Source organism: Salmo trutta, chromosome 30, assembly GCF_901001165.1.
Source record: "Salmo trutta chromosome 30, fSalTru1.1, whole genome shotgun sequence".
Taxonomy (NCBI): Eukaryota; Metazoa; Chordata; class Actinopteri; order Salmoniformes; family Salmonidae; genus Salmo; species Salmo trutta.
In genome coordinates this window covers 14,646,962-14,667,462 of record NC_042986.1, presented here as the reverse complement: position 1 = coordinate 14,667,462, position 20,501 = coordinate 14,646,962, and the positions used below count along the sequence as shown (strand labels likewise).

Genomic DNA, 20,501 nt, shown 5'->3' with positions numbered 1-20,501 from the left:
AAGTGCACATGAGTACACCACAAAACAAGACAAGAGGCCTGAGCAACCGGCCCAGTTCAATAGAGGAACCTAAATAGTCCTAAACTAGGTGAACCCAGTAATCCTAATCAGGCTCACCTGGACACTAGAAACATAAGGATGCCCTCCAGTGGCACCCTCAGGGATAATACTCCATGATGACCTCTAACCTGTGACAAGGTAGGCCTATTTTGATTGGCCGTTTTGAAATATAACTTACATTTCAAACAATTATAACCATGCACCAGACTGGTAGTTTCCATATTGTTTCTAAAATTAACTAATTAAAGCAATTTCCTCATATTTGTTTCACAGTTTTAATAAGGACATCATGATGAAAATATAGCCTAGATATGCTCTCTTATTACAAATACACATCAAAGCCTACAGCACAACAACACAATGGTCCGAAGGGAAATCCAGGGCTAGGCCTACTTCACAGCCCAGTACTATCAACAATGTATTGGAAATAATGTCAGGATACATTTTGCCAAGGCCTCTCTACACTGGCACGGTATCACCAGACGAGTTTAGTGATTAGCTATAAGATGTTCATATCGCTCCCACTACACGGATGCGAACATTGCATAATGTGTGGGATCATTGGGCTCCTATTTCCTTTGGTTCTGTTTCCTTGTCATGTGATTGTCCTGGATAAATCCACTGCACTTATAACAATAAGTTTTCTCTTTTATAAATATATTTCAATATTTCAGTTAACACTTTTGTCCTTAGGCACCTTGTACAACTAAATGTTCTTTGTTGTTTGCATTGACCAACTTGTTTGCTATGGTGAGTGAGACTGAGTACAACAGCTGCTGATGTACATAAACATTTCAGGAAATATGTTTTTTTGCAAAATATCCAACCTTGAAGCTGTGGTCCTTTGGCAGTGACCTTGGTCAGAACAGAATGGGGATAGGGATGCTGAGGCTGGCTGCAGCTTGCTGTAATGCCAATAATGGCTGTCTGGAATGGAGGCATTAACAAATATTGCACAAATAAGCGCCAATACCAGCAACTCAGCCAGCTAAAAACATATGTATGTTTGGGGGGATGGATGGCACAGGGGAATGCATGCACTGTTTTGTAGCGGAGGCAAACGCTGATGATGCATGATGGGCCAGTCTCTCACAGATACTGACATCTTGCCCTGTGTGCTTGAACTGAATTCCACCAATCCTTTTTGCCATTTTACTGTCTCCCATCCTGGCAATGTTTTTCCACCTGGCCATCTCCATCCCTGCCTGAATGATTAGGGTAGGATACAGTTCTGATTCACTACTAGAGGAAATCAGCCTGCAGTTTAGCAGAGAGTTGTCCGACAGTCACATTGCTGTAGGTGGCGCCTGAGAGTATTCGGGCAGTCCTCTGGGGTGTGGTCCCTGTGTGGCAGTGTGCTCCATCCTCGGCACAGTGCAGACATGCCCTGTGACTCTCTGGCTGTCCGTTTGAGACACTCATGTCCTTGTTGTTTCTCTGGGATGTGGATCCAAATGGGTCTTTCTGTTCAGGCCGGGGGCTGCCCCTGCAGATCCTATTGCGGAACGTGGATGTGTCTCGACAAAGACACTTGCGGAAGTTTGGTTTGCAAAGCAGGTAGACCATAGGATTGTAGATGGTGGACGATTTGGCAAAGATGGCCGCCAGGGCGAATGCAGTAGGAGGCACCAGGGTGGCGTCACCAAATGCCGCCCACATGGCCACTATGGCATAAGGGCTCCATGCACCCAGGAAGCCGATGCATACTGCTACTGACAACTGTTGAAAAACACACACACAATATATAAACAACCATAAATATTCAATATCACTTTACTTAGTCGCAAGGTATAATGCTTTATAACTTTGGCACAGACCCTGCAAACTATACAAGTCTAACCACACACAAAATGACATAATCCCTGAGCTGTTGTTGTTGTGAACTGGACTGCTGACACAGGGATACTCTGACCTTGACGATGAGGGCGTGTGCGTTGGTGGTCTTGGTCCGGGGTGACACATGCTGCTGGACGGCCTGGTGAGAGCTGCGCACCGTCAGCAGGATGAAGGTGTAGGAGAGGAAGATGACGGTGCAGGGCAGAGCGTAGCAGAAGAGGAACAGGCAGATAATGTAGGACAGGGCAGACAGCTCGTAGTTGGGTACGTTCCAGTCAATGCAGCAGGCAGTGCCATAAGGCTCTGCTCTGTAGTGTCCCCAATGTGCCAGGGGACCGATGGCGAACACAGAGGCATAACACCACACTGCCACCACCAGGAAGCAGGCATGGGATGAGGAGAATTTATTGCCTGGGGATGGAAAATGGGACAAAGGGGAAAAGGAAGGAGGAGAAAATAGCATTTTGACATAAGATAAAATAGTGCTTTATTCATCTCGAAAGGGCACATTAGATTGCATCAGTTTTAACAGACTACTTCACCATCTCAGAGATTTACATACAACAAAACATTAAGGTCAGATTATATCCCATTGACATCTAACTCACCATAGTTAGAGAAGCAGACTTTGAGGCAGCAGATGGAGGAGAGAGCTGTGAGGTTGGTCAGACTGCACAGACCAAACAGAACCCCACACATAGCGTAAAACTGACAGGTGATCTCATCAAACAGCCACCTACACAGTGGGGAGAGATAAGAGAGTTAGACAGAAGAAAGTTTTCACTGAGATATTTAGTCATTATCATTGCAGCACAGAATAACAATGATTTCTCGATAATTCCCTAGGGTTTTTTTGTTCCATGAACAAGAAGAGAGAAAGAATATCAAATACTTGTGAGCGAATGCTGAGGGAATGGCCAGAGGGAATAAAGACAGGGTCATCCCAAGGTCGCTGATGGACAGGTTTATGATGAAGAACTCGGCCGGCTTCAAGGACAATCGCTTACGATACGCAACAAGCAGCAAGATGCCATTCCCCAGGAGAGACAGAACACCTAGAAGAGAAAGAGTGAAATATGAGAAAAAAGAGAAGGATAACTACAGTGCATTCTGAAAGTATTCAGACCCCTTGACTTTTTCCACATTTTTTTTTACGTTACAGCGTTATTCTAAAATATATATATTTTTAAACATCCTCAATCTACACACCCCATAATGACAAAGCAACATTTTTGCAAATGTATAAAAATAACAAAAAATCCTTAAGGTAACACGTTCATCTGTACAAACAATAGTACGCAAGTATAAACACCATGAGACCACGCAGCCGTCATACCGCTCAGGAAGAAGACGCGTTCTGTCTCCTAGAGATGAACGTACTTTGGTGCGAAAAGTGCAAATCAATCCCAGAACAACGGCAAAGGACCTTGTGAAGATGCTGGAGGAAACAGGTACAAAAGTATCTATATCCACAGTAAAACAAGTCCTATATCAACATAACCGGAAAGGCCGCTCAGCAAGGAAGAAGCCACTGCTCCAAAACCGTCATAAAAAAGCCAGACTACGGTTTGCAACTGCACATGGGGACAAAGATCGTACTTTTGAAGAAATGTCCTCTGGTCTAATGAAACAAAAATAGAACTGTTTGGCCATAATGACCATTGTTATGTTTGCAAGCCAAAGAACACCATCCCAACCGTGAAGCACTGGGGTGGCAGCATCATGTTGTGGGGTTGCTTTGCTGCAGGAGGGACTGCAAATGGGTCTTCCAAATGGACAATGACCCCAAGCATACTTCCAATGTTGTGGCAAAATGGCTTAAGGACAACAAAGTCAAGGTATTGGAATGGCCATCACAAAGCCCTGACCTCAATCCTATAGAACATTTGTGGGGTGTCAGGAATTGTGAAAAACTGAGTTTAAATGTATTTGGCTAAGGTGTTTGTAAACTTCCGACTTCAACTGTAAGTAAATCATGTATTTTTGTTTCTTATATTTAAAACATTTGCAAACATTTCTAAAAACCTGTTTTGGCTTTGTCAGTATGAAGTATTGTGTGTAGATTGAGGGGGGGAAAGGATTTTATCAATTTTAGAATCAGGCTGTAATGTAACAAAATGTGGGAAAGGGGAAGGGGTGTGAATACTTTCAGAATGCACTGTACATAAAGGAAGAATTAGGAATATGTCAAATCAGGGGTATATATCCAGGCATAAAATCATACAGTACTCTTAAGAATGGATGAGGGTAAATGCCTTGACTCTTCTATTTGATCTGAATGTGGCTGTGACTGGCTCCCCTTAGCTGGAATCAGATTTACCCAAATGTAAGGACTGGATCAACAGTGAGTAAATATGACCCATTGGCAGGGAATAGGAACTCACAGAATATGCTGTAGAAAGTGCCCATGAGGAAGTCAAGCTCCGTTGAGATTGTGGAGACAAACAGGGTTGTATCTGAAGCATTTCCCATCTGGAGAGGACAGAGGAGTGTAACAGGTAGTCAGAAAACAGTAGTGCAGTTCATTTAGTTAATTATGTAATTACATCATGTTTGCTAACGTTAAATACAGCTACAAGTTCTCTGAATCATTTAATTTAATAATCAGTGAATGAGTGACAATGGAAAAATCAGAGGGGAAACAAACAGATAATGGAAGTGAGAAAGTAGGCTAGTAACAAAGGCTTCCCTACACTATTTGTTGTTGTTGTTAGTTCTACAGTTGTCTGCTTTTGATAAACAAAAAAAGGGAAAAGATATGAATTGTATATACATAGATTGTAAAATAATGAATTAGCCTAACATGTTTTCAAAAGGGCACTACTTTCTGGCTAATCTGATTTAACTGCTCTGGAGAGACAAATAGAAGTCAAATCACACCGTTGAAAACCATGCACCATAAATGTATTTACAATAAATCTATTTGCAGAGACACAAATTGTGCCAAGATTTGGGACTGTGGTTATGTACAGTGGGGGGAAAAAGTATTTGATCCCCTGCTGATTTTGTACATTTGCCCACTTACAAAGAAATGATCAGTCTATAATTTTAATGGTAGGTTTATTTCAACAGTGAGAGACAGAATAACAACAACAAAAATCCAGAAAAACGCATGTCAAAAATGTTATAAAATGATTTGCATTTTAATGAGGGAAATAAGTATTTGACCCCTCTGCAAAACATGACTTAGTACTTGGTGGCAAAACCCGTGTTGGCAATCACAGAGGTCAAACGTTTCTTGTAGTTGGCCACCAGGTTTGCACACATCTCAGGAGGGATTTTGTCCCACTCCTCTTTGCAGATCTTCTCCAAGTCATTAAGGTTTCGAGGCTGACGTTTGGCAACTCGAACCTTCAGCTCCCTCCACAGATTTTCTATGGGATTAAGGTCTGGAGACGGGCTAGGCCACTCCAGGACCTTAATGTGCTTCTTCTTGAGCCACTCCTTTGTTGCCTTGGCCGTGTGTTTTGGGTCATTGTCATGCTGGAATACCCATCCATGACCCATTTTCAATGCCCTGGCTGAGGGAAGGATGTTCTCACCCAAGATTTGATGGTACATGGCCCCGTCCATCGTCCCTTTGATGCTGTGAAGTTGTCCTGTCCCATTAGCAGAAAAACACCCCCAAAGCATAATGTTTCCACCTCTATGTTTGACGGTGGAGATGGTGTTCTTGGGGTCATAGGTAGCATTCCTCCTCCTCCAAACAAGGCGAGTTAAGTTGATGCCAAAGAGCTCCATTTTGGTCTCATCTGATCACAACACTTTCACCAGTTGTCCTCTGAATCATTCAGATGTTCATTGGCAAACTTCAGATGGGCATGTATATGTATTCTTGAGCAGGGGGACCTTGCGGGCGCTGCAGGATTTCAGTCCTTCACGGCGTAGTGTGTTACCAATTGTTTTCTTGGTGACTATGGGCCCAGCTGCCTTGAGATCATTGACAAGATCCTCCCGTGTAGTTCTGGGCTGATTCCTCACCGTTCTCATGATCATTGCAACCCCACGAGGTGAGATCTTGCATGGAGCCTCAGGCCGAGGGATATTGACAGTTCTTTTGTGTTTCTTCCATTTGCGAATAATCGCACCAAATGTTGTCACCTTCTCACCAAGCTGCTTGGCGATGGTCTTGTAGCCCATTCCAGCCTTGTGTAGGTCTACAATCTTGTCCCTGACATCCTTGGAGAGCTCTTTGGTCTTGGCCATGGTGGAGAGTTTGGAATCTGAGTGATTGATTGCTTCTGTGGACAGGTGTCTTTTTTACAGGTAACAAGCTGTAGTTAGGAGCACTCCCTTTAAGAGTGTGCTCCTAATCTCAGCTTGTTACCTGTATAAAAGACACCTGAGAGCCAGAAATCTTTCTGATTGAGAGGGGATCAAATACTTATTTCCCTCATTAAAATGCAAATCAATTTATAACATTTTTGACATGCGTTTTTCTGGATATTTTTGTTGTTATTCTGTCTCTCACTGTTCAAATAAACCTACCATTAAAATTATAGACTGATCCTTTCTTTATCAGTGGGCAAACGTACAAAATCAGCAGGGGATCAAATACTTTTTTCCCCCCACTGTAGAGAGCTGTGTTGAGCACTGAATCAAGACACTGCCTGTACTTTTGCCAAGAGTTCGAATGTGTGCTCTTCACCCAGCAGCTGCTGGTTTGTATGTGGTGTATATTGGAGTAGATGTGTTAAGGAGGCTGTATTATTATGTTATATGCTGCAGTTTCTGCAGAGTGGATGGCATATACTATAGGAGGAGTGTTGTTAGATAAAGACCAAGATTCTGTGATAAAGGCATGCATTTGAAGCGGTAGAAAGGCACAACAGAGGGAAATATAGTTGGAGAGATTGAACGTTTCACAGCAGATACGGTGGCACCTAAAAATGAATGGCCAAAAAGTCTGAGTATCTCACTGAACCCAAATATCCCACAGAGAAGATTAGTCATGAGAGAGACAGAGAGGGAGATTGAGATAAATGGGAGCTTAAAGTTGCTCCAGAGAGTATTGAGCAGATTGTAAATCTTAATTTTTTTCTATCGCACACACACTACACACACACTGATGCTATATGATACGCAGAGGTTATTGGACATGTCTGTTACGGTTGATTATGAGGGATGTTGCAGAAGCCTGCAGTCCCTCTGCTAATAAAGCCTGACTAGCTACAGTATTATATCAGAGACACACGTTCCATGTAATGAGTCATGCAGAGAAGCTGGACAGAGCCAGTTCAGAGACCCTAGCTGTCCACATGGAAATGCTTCCTGCTGAGGAATTGAGTGTGTATTATGCAGACAGAGAAAAGCTAAATAAAAAATCAAATTAAAGCCAGGAAATAAGAATAACACAAAGGGTCTTGAACACCACTCGTGTTCTGAATGGGCCTCCCCGTCCTCCAGAGGCTCTAATCTCCCTAGACATTCATGGCCCTCAAGCATCCCTCCTTATGTAGGTTACGAAGTTTGCTTATTTTTCTAGTCCATATTTAGTAACCAAATGAATAAGAATTGATTGCCTATCTATAAACACATTATTAACAGTTTATAAGCTACTTATAAACCCTTTATTAATTATACCCTAATGTAAAGTGTTACCAATGTGTTTGCATGATGATGAGGGTGTAAGTGTGAGACAAGCCATGTGTGTCTCATCTTATGTGCAGTCAGATTTTCCCTAAACGAGAAGGTAGCAATGCATTGCACATTACAGTATGGTTTTATATGCAACCCAACACAGTCATCAAACTGAATCTGCTACCTCATTTGACGTGCCCAGGGAGCTTAGTTAAAAATAAACATTTAGGTCAACATTCATTCAGTCATACAGAGAGAGTCCTTGAACCTGTAGCCATGCTCCAATAAGTATTTCAATACCTTACACAGCAAGACATACAGTACCAGTCAAAAGTTTGGACACACCTACTCATTCAAGGGTTTTTCTTTATTTTTACTATTTATACATTGTAGAAAGTAGTGAAGACATCAAAACTATGAAATAACACATAAAGGTGTTTTGTTCTTGAAATTTTCCAGATTGACTGATGTCTTAAAGTAATGATGGACTGTCGTTTCTCTTTGCTTATTGGAGTTGTTCTTGCCATAATATGGACTTGGTCTTATACCGAATAGGGCTATCTTCTGTATACCAATCCTACCGTGTAAGAACACAACTGAAATAAATTCCACAAATTAACTTTTAACAAGGCACACCTGTTAATTGAAATGCATTCCAGGTGACTACCTCATGAAGCTGGTTGTGAGAATGCCAAGAGTGTGCAAAGCTGTCATCAAGTCAAAGGGTGGCTACTTTGAAGAATATCAAATATAAAATATATTTTGATTTGTTTAACACCTTTTTGGTTACTACATGATTCCATATGTGTTATTTCATAGTTTTGATGTCTTCACTATTATTGTACAATGTAGAAAATAGTAAAAATAAAGAAAAACCCTTGAATGAGTAGGTGTGTCCAAACTTTTGACTGGCATTGTAGTTCTACCACCACAACTCTAGGAAATATTAATAATTTATTACAACATCGGTGCTGTAGAAGCAAGGCTATATAACATAGTGATGCTCAGTAATTGAGTCTGGTTGAAAGCGCTCAACAGAACTCATTACTCCTTGCATTTCCCTTGACCTGAATATCAATTTCCAATAGAGTGACTTGTCATTATGTTTCACATGATTACATAACAACCCTATCCGATATATTCAGGTACATGTAGACAACACTGTTACGTGGGTGCTTGACAGACATTATCAAATGGGTTGGTTGTCTGAATTTACTGATCATGTCATGACAACACATGGAACTGTGTATGTTTAATGTACCTCAGTCATATTTCAGATGGGTACTTGGTGTAAATGATCCATAACCATTAATATCACAAACAGGTTTTCTTTATTTAAACCGCACAAACAACAGTGAGTTCACATCGTTGACCTACTTAACATAAAATAGCAGGAAGTTAGCTGCCCCCCCCCCACAGAAAAAAGAGACTTGAGGGTGTTCCTTTATTCAGCCCGGCTTTGCTACTCAAACAGACACCAATAAGAACTACGTTCTGATACTACTTCAAACAGACCCTGACATTAATATTTCAGATTTAGTTTTTTGATTTCCTGCAAACCAAACCTCTTGGTACTTTTTTAACATGTTGAATGTAAATTGGAAAGCTTCGTTACCGACCAATGTGTGTCATCACTTTCAAACAAACCATATTTTCCACTGACAGCGCTACAGTGGATGTCTTTGTTCTACTCACTGTGTTTTTCCAAGAAACAGGCATGCTCACTAGTAACAGTACATGAGTACCAGAACATCCAGAACACCCTCAGCTGTGTGTGTGTGTGTGTGTGTGTGTGTGTGTGTGTGGTGTGTGTGTGTGTGTGTGTGCGCGCGCATCCATGCGTGCTTGTCACCATGTTAGAAAGCTGCATTGCCACTAGTTGACCGGCTGAACTGCGACATTGGTCAACTGGTTAATCTGTTTTTCGTGGGACCAGCTGAACTGTGCCAAAGATAATGTGACTTTGACTTCAGTTGAATAGCTGCTCTGGTCAGCTCTAGTGTACTGGGTGACGTGGATAGTGACAAACACAGGCTGTTACCCAATTGTCACCCTACTCCCTATTTAGTGCAATACTGGGCCCTGGTCAACAGTAGTGTACTATATAGGAAATAGGTTGCCATTTGAGACGCTTCCACAGATCCAGTTTAGATGTCCAAACTTAGATCGGCCTGCACAAATATCAGAAGTTAATGATTTACAATTGACACTACTGTGTTATTTTTAATACTGTATCTATACCTTCCTGTATCTCCCTCTGTGCATGTGTCTCTAGTCTCTACCTGTTTGAACACAGTTAGTAATGTTCATGAGTGCAGGCAGTGGCGTCATGCCCATAGGGGGCACCAAGGCACGTGCCCCCTCATATTTGTACTGTTTTAAAAATGTTTAGATGTTCATTTATTTACTAAACTTCATTTTAAGCCCATGTTTTATCATAATTATTTATTGAAAAGATTTGTCAGCTGTATTTTGTGGAGGGGAAGTTTACCGAATTCAAAATTGATTGAATAGTTTTTTTCTCACCCATCTACACACACAATATCCCATTTAAATACAGAAATATATAATGTACATACATATTCACACCCCTGAGTCAATACTTTGTTGCTACACAACCATTTAAGTCTTGACATAGATTTTCAAGTAAATTTAAGTCAAAACTGTAACTAAGCCACTCAGGAACATTCAATGTCTTCTTTGTAAGCAACTCCAGTGTATATTTGTGTCACGCCCTGACCATAGAGAGCCCTTGGTTCTCTATGGTGTTGTAGGTCAGGGCGTGACTAGGGGGTGTTCTAGTCTTTTCATCTCTATGTTGGTGCTCTTGGTATGGTTCCCAATTAGAGGCAGCTGATGATCGTTGTCTCTAATTGGGGATCATACATAAGGAGTCCCTGTTCCCACCTGCTTTGTGGGATATTGTTTTGTGTATGTGCTTGTTGCACCAGTTAGGTCATGGTTCGTTGTTTTGTGGAAGTTTCACTGTATATTAAAGATGTGGAACTCTAATCACGCTGCGCCTTGGTCCGTCTTTCCTCACGAAAGTGACAATTTGGCCTTGTGTTTTAGGCTATTGTCCTGCTGAAAGGTAGATTAATTTCCCAGTGCCTCTAGGATTTTGCCTGTGCTTAGTTTCTTTTTTTATCCTGAAAAACATTTTTTATTTATTTTACCCATCTAGCAATACAGTAGGTGCCCTTCTTTGTGAGGCATTGGAAAACCTCCCTGGTCTTTGTGGTTGAATCTGTGTTTGAAATTCACTGCTCAATGACGGGACCTTGCAGATAATTGTATGTGTGGGGTACAGAGATGGGGTAGTCATTCAAAAACCATGTTAAACACTTATTGCACACAGAGTGAGTCTATGCAACGTATTATGTGACTTGTTAAGCACATCTTTACTCCTGAACTTATTTAGGCTTGCCATAACAAACCGGTTGAATACTTATTGACTCAAGACATTTCAGCTGTTCATTTTTAATTAACATGCAAAGATTTCGAAAAACATTATTTCACTTTGACATGGTATTGTGTGTAGGCCAGTAACATCTCAATTTAAGAAAACATCTCAATTTATTCCATTTTAAATTCAGGCTGTAACGGGAAAAAAATGGATTTTTTATTTTTTATTTCACCTTCATTTAACCAGGTAAGCTAGTTGAGAACAAGTTCTCATTTACAACTGCGACCTGGCCAAGATAAAGCAGAGCAGTTTGATTTCCAGAGAGAAAGTTCCAGACACTAAGCGCTGTGGCCTGACCATGTCTGTCGGATGCTCTCCTCTTATTGTTTCTCCTCTTATTGTTGGCTGGACGTCAGTCAAATGTTCACACGTTCTGTGTTCCCCCTCAGTTACATTTATTTAGTCTGCGACATACTGTAGGACTCCACTTTAACTACAAATGTCACTCGTACTGTGTGATGGTCTTGACTCGGGAGATAACTGGTGGAATCAGTGCCTGTTGGAGCATGGTGGTGGCCATGTACATTCTGAATTACATTTCAGGCGTTTGCCGTATAAATGAGCATGTGAGCGGTGACACGATTATACTTGCAGAACATGCATATGGGGAAAAAAATTCCTTAAATCTGTGTTTCCATCTAGGCTAACTATTAAGTAAAGAGCTTAACTTCAGACGGTAATCATATGATACTGTTCGCCTGGATGTCTTTCATTCTGTACGTTTTCCCTTGCAGAAGCATGGATCATTTAATTTTGGAAGCCAAAGCCACTTATGATCACAATTCAAAAACAGAAGGGGTGCATCACATGCATGTTGTTGCATTTCCACATTAAAGAATCAGCTATCCAAATATGTTGAAAACCACATACTGCCTCACACACATGTCACATGTGGCATGTTGTGTGTCACATCCTCAACGTGGGCCTCTGGAGATGCCTTGAGGTCGTGGGAGTGAGCTGAACCGCGCATGCTCTCCATGTAAAAGCGCCCTCAACCGACCCAGAGCTGACAAGTAAATGTCACCATAATCCTCCGGTTTCTGTTTCCCACAACGTTCTGACGACTTAACAGCATAACTCTGGTTTGATGCTCTGTGCTGAACGATAGCTTTATCAGCATGTACTGCCCACAGCTAATGTACTGTCATTTTTGGGGGGAGGCACTTTACCAGAACCACTCTAATGGCCCATTCCTCAGAGTTGGACTGTAGATATGATTGGTTTGGAAGATGATAGATGAGGTATGAAGACACGGCCCATATTGACTGAGGAAGTATTTGTTGACTTGCATTTGCTGTGTATAGCCTATGCCTTGACTTAGCTGGGAATTGGTTTCTGTCCGCATATGAAACATTTAGATGCAGTACATGTAGTTGCATTAGTCATGAATCTAGAGATCAACCCTTTGGTTGCCCAGGATGCATGTGCCTTGATGTCTCTTTCAAATGAGATAATTATAAACACATGATCTGCATGGGCTTTGAGACCTAATGCCTTATCTTACCAGTCCTCAAAAACTGCATCTTCTCATACCACTGAGTCTCTCTCACATTTAGGCTACATCTCACATCTGAATATTCTGCGTGGCTTCTCCTCCACATTAGCATGTGAACTTATTGATCAATAGTCTTGTCGTCATAAATTGCATATCAAGAAAAGCAGGGGGCTTTGAAGTGCTTTTATCCACGAAAAGCTCCTTAAAATGAAATTGTGAAAAGCTCCTTAAAATGAAATGAGCAGTGAGTTAGAAAATCTTTTGCATGGAGGCAGAAATGCTCGGGCCCGCCCGGCTGTTATCAATAGAATGAGTTAGAGGAATGACTCAAAATAAAAATAGGGACCTGAATGAACCTCGAAAAGACTCTATTACCAGTGCATTACATCAGAATTGGATTTGAGGACCACAAAAACATTACTCAATGCCATACAGAATTGATCCGTGTACTCCCTCCACAAAGTAAATGTGTTTCTACTGTAGGATTCCACGACTTTTCCTTGGTTTCTAACTGGAAGTTGATGACAACTACAATAATTTTATCCACCTGTCCCACACTATCTTTGCAGAATTCAAAAGTGTTTTACTTTCGTTATTTGGTATTTTATGAATGAATATGATGGCTCAGTTTGCTGTTGTCATTTCATGTCTGAGTTTGACCATTTTGCCAATGAAAGTCATTAAAATAATTGCCAATATCGAAAGGTTTTGTGATGAATGAGCCTTCTGATTCAATGAAAGGAGTTGAATTCATTTTTCTTCATTTCATTAAGTACACCAAAGCATTTTTCCATCAAAAATTATATAAAGTATATTTCATAATACAGTTTCTTATAATTGTTGTTCAGTCACATCATTTCTCAATTTACAGTTTGTCAATCAGCTGTGCAGCCAGACTTATTAGCTACTCCTTTTGCTTAATCTCTCTCAACCATGAAATGTTTCAATACATCAATCCATGGAACCTTAACAGATCTAACAATCTGTTTCTTAATGGGTGCGTGCCTATCAATAACTGGAAGAAATCATTTCATAAATGCATCAACTGCAGCGTCTGGATGCTCCTCATTGCACACATCAGACCAACAAATATGTTATACATCTTCAGCAAAGGAATCATTACAGAACGTTCTACAGTATTAGTAGAAATATGATCAATAAATGTGTATTATGTACAGTACCAGTCATAAGTTTGGACACCCCTACTCATTCAAGCATTTTTCTGTATTTGTACTATTTTCTACATTGTAGAATAATGGTGAAGACAGCAAAACCATGAAATAGCACACATGGAATCATGTAGTAACCAAAAAAGTGTTCAACAAATCAAAATATATTTTATATTTGAGATTTTTCAAAGTAGCAACCGTTTGCCTTGATGACAGCTTTGCACACTCTTGGCATTCTCTCAACCAGCTTCACCTGGAATGCTTTTCCAAAAGTCTTGAAGGAGTTCCCACATATGCTGAGCACTTGTTGGCTGATTTTCCTTCACTCTGCAGTCCAACTCATCCCAAACCATCTCAATTGGGTTGAGGTCGAGTGATTGTTGAGGCCAGGTCATCTGAAGCAGAACTCCATCACTCTGCTTCTTGGTAAAATAGCCCTTACACAGCCTGGAGGTGTGTTGGGTCATTGTCCTGTTGAAAAACAAATGATAGTCCTACTAAGTGCAAACCAGATGGGAGGAGATAAGAATGTGCTGTAAGCTTACTCCAGAGCTAGCTTGAAATGTTGCCAATGGAGTTATGATTGTGTGCTTGTTATGTGTAAAGGCTCCTTATCTTAACATAACAAAGCAGGATCATTTAGATAGCTACCGTAATTTCCGGACTATAAGCCGCTACTTTTTTCTCACGCTTTGAACCTCGCGGCTTAAACAAAGCTAATATATGGATTTTTCCCGCTTTAAATTTTTTTTAAAAATACACATTCTGTGACGTGCTCAGTTTTTTGGCGGCATGAAGCTTTCATTAGACCAATGAAATTGCCGAACGGGTTAAGGTCAAACAACTTTTTTGTTTACTGTTTAGATTAAATCGAGCGTGCTCAAACTTCCCATCATTCTGATTACGGTAGTCATTTTGTCACCCTCATCATGGCAAAGACACGGAGAAATGCATATGATGCAGCTTTCAAGTTGAAGGTGATTGATCTGGATGTTGGAAAAGGAAATAGAGCTGCTGCACGGGAGCTTGGTCTGGAGCAATGACTTTCTTGGTAGGCTACTGTTTACTGCAATTTTTTGTTGTTGTTACAAGCCGTGTTTCGTTAAAGCCTATTTATTTTTGTTACAAGCCGTGTTTTGTTAAAGCCTGTGAAAGTTAATTTGTTTCAATGTACCGGTAGGCACCTGCGGCTTATAGACATGTGCGGCTTATTTATGTTCAAAATAATGGTTTTTTTTAAAATTCAGTGGGTGCGGCTTATATTCAGGTGCGCTTAATAGTCCGGAAATTACGGTAAGTAACTTTGATAAACATTCAGATATGGCAGTTGATTGTCCAATTGATTACGAAAGCTATACCGTTGACAATGGGTTATAAGAACATTGAGTCTTTATTTAGGAATATTAGTCCTGCTTTGTGTTGCTTTTTGTGACATACCCCCCTTAACCCCTGGTCAATTTTCACTGGCTGCGCTGATAAAAAAAAAATAGTTTAGGCCTACTAGATTTGCTTCCATATCCTCTGTTACATCTCCGTAAGAATTCCCAAAGAATTTCTGACGTCTTGACAAATAGAGTTAGCTAAGACAGGCTAATGGGCATGTGAGTGTTGGAGAGCCTTCCTAAGACTACTCTGCTCCCATGGGAAGGAGAACAGCCCAGAGGAATGCAAATAAATGTTTTCGCTGCCCCAGCTACTCATGTCATCATCATCACTCTGTTCTGCCTCAAGATTCCCCTCCCACTAAACCATATTACGTAATCACCCTGTTATTAACTAATAATAACACTGCCACATGTACTACATGGAATATCAAATGTCATTGATTTACTAATGGGCAAATCTCACACTGTAAACTGACGTCATGGGTTGTCTCTGACACCATTAGTAGTCAGTGGCTCCGCTAGTAGGCTATGTAGCCCTGATAATCTGCTGTATTTGTATCTTTATATGAGTAACATACATTTAACTTCTACAAAGTTTCAACGCTTTTGCTTAATTAAGAAAACAGATTAGACCTCCTGAACCAGTGCCCACTTTTCTTTGGCAAATCCTCCACATTGGGGTCCCTGAGAGGTAAGAGATGGCTTTTTTTCTCCTGGGAGGTGAGGTGATATTTTTTTTTGTTCCTAGTCAGGGCAGCTGCAGGTGTTATGCAGCATTCAGTTAGTTAGCCTCATTCACAGACAGTTAGTATGTAATGGTTTGATTCGTGTTTGTGAGCAAACATTACATAGGACTGCAACATGCTACTGTTGCTGACATCAATGATGCTCAAATCCATAAAAATCTGAAAGCTAGTACTAACATTAAGTCTTTTACTCTTTTATATATGCAATCCACAAAAGTGCCCTCTTAAGATTTTAGCTTATATATACAGTACCAGTCAAAAGTTTGGACACACCTACTCATTTCAAGGGTTTTTCAATATTTTCACTATTTTCTACATTGTAGAATAACAGTGAAGACCAACTATTACATTTAAAATATGGAATCCTGTAGTAACCAGAAAAGTGTTAAACAAATCAAAATATATTTGAGATTCTTCAAAGTAGCCACCCTTTGCCTTGATGACAGCTTTGCACACTCTTAGCATTCTCTCAACCAGCTTCACCTGGAAGGCTTTTCCAACAGTCTTGAAGTACCCACATATGCTGAGCACTTGTTGGCTGCTTTTCCTTCACTGTGCGGTCCAAACCATCTCAATTGGGTTGAGGTCAGGAATTGTGGAGGCCAGGTTATCTGATGCAGCATCACTCTCCTTCTTGGTCAAATAGCCCTTACACAGCCTGGAGGTGTGTTGGGTCATTGCCCTGTTGAAAATCAAATGATAGTCCCACTAAGCGCAAACCAGATGGGATGGTGTATCGTTGCAGAATGCTATGGTAGCCATGCTGATTAAGTGGGCCTTGAATTCAAATCAAATTTATTGGCCACATACACATGGTTAGCAGATGTAAATGCGAGTGTAGCAAAATGCTTGTGCTTCTAGTTCCGACCATGCAGTAATATCAAACAAGTAATCTAACAATTTCACAACAACTACCTTATACACACAAGTGTAAAGGAATGAATAAGAATATGTACATATAAATATATGGATGAGCGATGGCCAAACGGCATAGGCAAGATGCAGTAGATGGTAAATTCTAAATAAAAAATGTAATAAATCACAGACAGTGTCACCAGCAAAGCACCCCCACACCATAATACCTCCTCCTCCATGCTTCACAGTGGGAACTACACATGCAGAGATCATCCGTTCACCTACTCTGCGTCTCACAAAGACATGGCGGTTGGAACAAAAAATCTAATTTGGACTCATCAGACCAAAGGACAGATTTCCACCGGTCTAATGTCCATTGCTCATGTTTCTTGGCCCAAGCAAGTTTCTTATTATTGGTGTCCTTTAGTAGTGGTTTCTTTGCAGCAATTCACGGCCTGATTCACGCAATCTCCTCTGAACAGTTGATGTTGAGATGTGACTGTTACTTGAACTCTGTGAAGCATAGTGGGTGGCAGCGTAGCCTGGTGGTTAGAGCATTGGACTAGTAACCGAAAGGTTGGAAGTTTGAATCCCCGAGCTGACAAGGTACAAATCTGCTGTTCTGCCCATGACTACCCACTGTTCCTAGGCTGTCATTGAAAATAAAAAAAATGTCTTAACTGACTTGCCTAGTTAAATAAAGGTAAAAAATTAAAATATTTGGGCTGCAATTTCTGAGGCTGGTAACTCTAATGAACTTATCCTCTGCAGCAGAGGTAACTCTGGGTCTTCCTTTCCTGTGGCGGTCCTCATGAGAGCCAGTTTCATCATAGCACTTGATGGTTTTTGCGACTGCACTTTGAAAATGTCTTAAAGTTCTTGAAATTTTCCGGATTGACTGACCTTCATATCTTAAAGTAATGATGGACTGTTGTTTCTCTTTGCTTATTTGAGCTGGTCTTGCCATAATATGGACTTGGTCTTTTACCAAATAGGGCTATCTTCTGTATACCACCCCTACCTTGTCACAACACAACTGATTTGGCTCAAACACATTCAAAAGGAAAGAAATTCCACAAATTAACTTTTACAAAGCACACCTGTTAATTGAAATGCATTCCAGGTGACGACATCATGAAGCTGGTTGAGAGAATGTGCAAAGCTGTCATCAAGGCAAAGGGTGGCTACTTTGAAGAGTCTCAAATATAAAATATATTTTGATTTGTTTAACACTTTTTTGTTTACTACATGATTCCATATGTGTTATTTCATAGTTTTGATGTATTTACTATTATTCTACAATGTATAAAATAGTACAAATAAAGAAAAACCCTTGAATGAGTAGGCGTGTCCAAACTTTTGATTGGTCCTGGAAATCATTTAAACATCCACAGCATTCAGATTACAGCAGTATTATATATACTATGTGTTCAAAACATGAAGCACATTGTTCTTTCCATGGCAGGCTGACCAGGTGGAAGCTATAATCCCTTATTGATGTCACTTGTTAAATCCAATTCAATCAGTGAACGGGAGGAGAGATTAAAGAAGAATTTTTAAGCCTTGAGACAATTGAGACATGGATTGTGTTTGTGTGCCATTCAGAGGGCGAATGTCGTGTGTATCAAGATATGGACACCCAAAGGACATCCAGCCAAATTGACACAACTGTGGGAAGCATTTGAGTCAACACAGGCCAGCATCCCTGTGGAATGCTTTTGACACCTTGTAGAGTCCATGGCCCAACGAATTGAGGCTGTTCTGATAAAAGGTGGTCCAACTCAATATTCCTAATGTTTTGCACACAAAAACACACACACCGTGTGCCCTGTTCCTCCTCTCCCTCTCATACATTCTCTATCCAGGCGCATCTAAACATTCCCATTCATACTCCATCTCCATCTGTCAATAAACACAAACTCTGTACTCCCCAGGCCTATAAATACACAAGCAAATGATTGTGTGAAAAACAACCTCAGTCAAACAATTTTATGAAATAAATAACTCGGTCTGACGCACCAGACTCGGTCTGACGCACCAGACTCGGTCTGACGCACCAGACTCGGTCTGACGCACCAGACTCGGTCTAACGCACCAGACGGTCTGACGCACCAGACTCGGTCTAACACACCAGACTCGGTCTAACACACCAGACGGTCTAACACACCAGACGGTCTAACACACCAGACGGTCTAACACACCAGACGGTCTAACACACCAGACTCGGTCTCATTTAGGACCGCTTTCTGGAGTCTCTTTGCATTTCCAATGTCTCCATTTCTCTGTCTGTGTGTTTATACCAAAGGCCCCTGCGTAGGTTAAACTTGGTCTAACAAACCAGACTCCATGGTACTGAATGAGCTTTAGAGACGAGCAGATATCAAGGGTAACTCAATATCAAGATCTACTGTGCAGTTCTCTTCCCTGACCTAATCTCTGCCTTAATTTGATGCAGTTCTTGGAAAATGGTCAATAAAGCCTTGAGTTTATCTTCCATCATAATAGCTTTGGAAACCAGGGATTTGCCAGAGTGCCCATTCACATAAGGGACTTTTATAAGCAGTAGCGGGAAGATGCAATACATTATTTGTGATCTAAACAAAAGTCCAGCTTGACACATGAGGAGAAGGGGTGACATTGTTGCCTTAATCTAATCCGTAGAGACCCACAATGCAGAACATTTCAATCTAAAACAGTCATTTAAATCTACTCCAGATAGTGCTTCAACCTTGTTAGATAGCCTCCATGCACAGTACATATACACATGCATGGACACATACAACACTGCTGTCACACTTTAGAATGCTGCTTTTTCGTCCATTTCCCTGACAACAACATCACATCAGGTGATGTGTCAAATACACTTAAACAGTAACAAACTAACCAATATAACGTCTTTGAGAGAACACAAGTGCGGGAGACAGACATACAGACAGAAATGCAGAGACAGAGACATGCAGACAGTGTGAGGGTAAATATGACAAATGACATTCTCTCTACGACGTGTGTAGTTCCCCTATATCAAATGACATGCCTGTACACTATCCCTACACTAAAATAGCCCAATAAAATAACATCAGCTAAAACTTGTAAGGTCATGTAGCTGCGTCAACAACCGTGATCCCCATGAACCAGCCCTGTAATCCACTAATCCCCAACACTGAACTGAAAGCAAACAGACAGAATCCTCCATGCAGCCATTCCCACAGCCTTCCTAAAAGCCCCACACCATGCAGCACCACACCATGTCTGCCTATGGTACCTACCTTCCAGGGAGGAGATATGTGTCCTCAGATAAACTCATGAAGGCCAGGTGGAGAGCCAGGATTGCATTAACAGACACACTCACTCATTCATTCATACATACACAGACAGACAGTACATTTGCCTGCACACATTTCCTTGGAGATGCAGTGGGTCATTGTAGTGCAGCCAGGAAGAAAAGGCCAGGGTGATGCTAGTGTAACCAGAGAACGAGAGAGAGAAATCAGCATAACACTGACTGGGAGGCTCTGAGTGTCACTGACGAAACGAAGTACCACCGTTCCCCTACCCCTCTCTCTCCCTCCCCCTATACACCTCTCTCTCACTCTGTTCCTCCCATCTCTCGCTCTTTCCCTCTCATTATTTTACTGACTGGCTCTCTCTCTCTCCCCCTCTTTTCTGTCTCTGCCCCTCTTCTTCCCCGCTCTCTCCCTCACCCTCTCTCTTTCTCGCTCTCTCTCTTTGTCCCCTCCCTATCTGTTTACCACTCGGTCTCTCTGTGTGAGGGCATAGTTCCTCTGTTTATCTCTCACACACAGCCTTTCTTGTTTTTAAGCACCACAAAATGACACCATCAGACAAAGTATAAAATTCCGCAATCAGTAAATACCTATTTTAAATGCGTGCTTGACATTAACATCTGCA

General features: G+C 41.1%; 1 protein-coding gene across 1 annotated transcript; it reads right to left on the bottom strand.

Annotated features, from left to right (window-relative positions):
• Positions 1–950: 950 nt before the first annotated feature.
• On the bottom strand, positions 951–19,982 carry LOC115168059 (opsin-5-like). The gene is made up of 6 exons (XM_029722935.1): positions 19,859–19,982; positions 4,281–4,368; positions 2,789–2,951; positions 2,505–2,632; positions 1,973–2,307; positions 951–1,779 (listed from the first exon to the last, which is right to left on the bottom strand). Exons 2-6 carry the CDS (start codon positions 4,366–4,368, stop codon positions 1,303–1,305), a joined length of 1,191 nt encoding a protein of 396 aa, XP_029578795.1. The 5' UTR covers positions 19,859–19,982; the 3' UTR covers positions 951–1,302.
• Positions 19,983–20,501: the final 519 nt, after the last annotated feature.

Bases quoted from the DNA above. Each gene is read 5' to 3' on its own strand.
- LOC115168059 (XM_029722935.1), bottom strand. From the start codon at position 4,368: ATGGGAAATGCTTCAGATACAACCCTGTTTGTCTCCACAATCTCAACG. The intron at 2,633-2,788 runs GTATTTGATATT...CCCACTGTGTAG, and splicing joins CCCTCAGCATTCGCTCACAA to GTGGCTGTTTGATGAGATCA. The intron at 2,308-2,504 runs GTGAGTTAGATG...TTCCATCCCCAG, and splicing joins AGTCTGCTTCTCTAACTATG to GCAATAAATTCTCCTCATCC.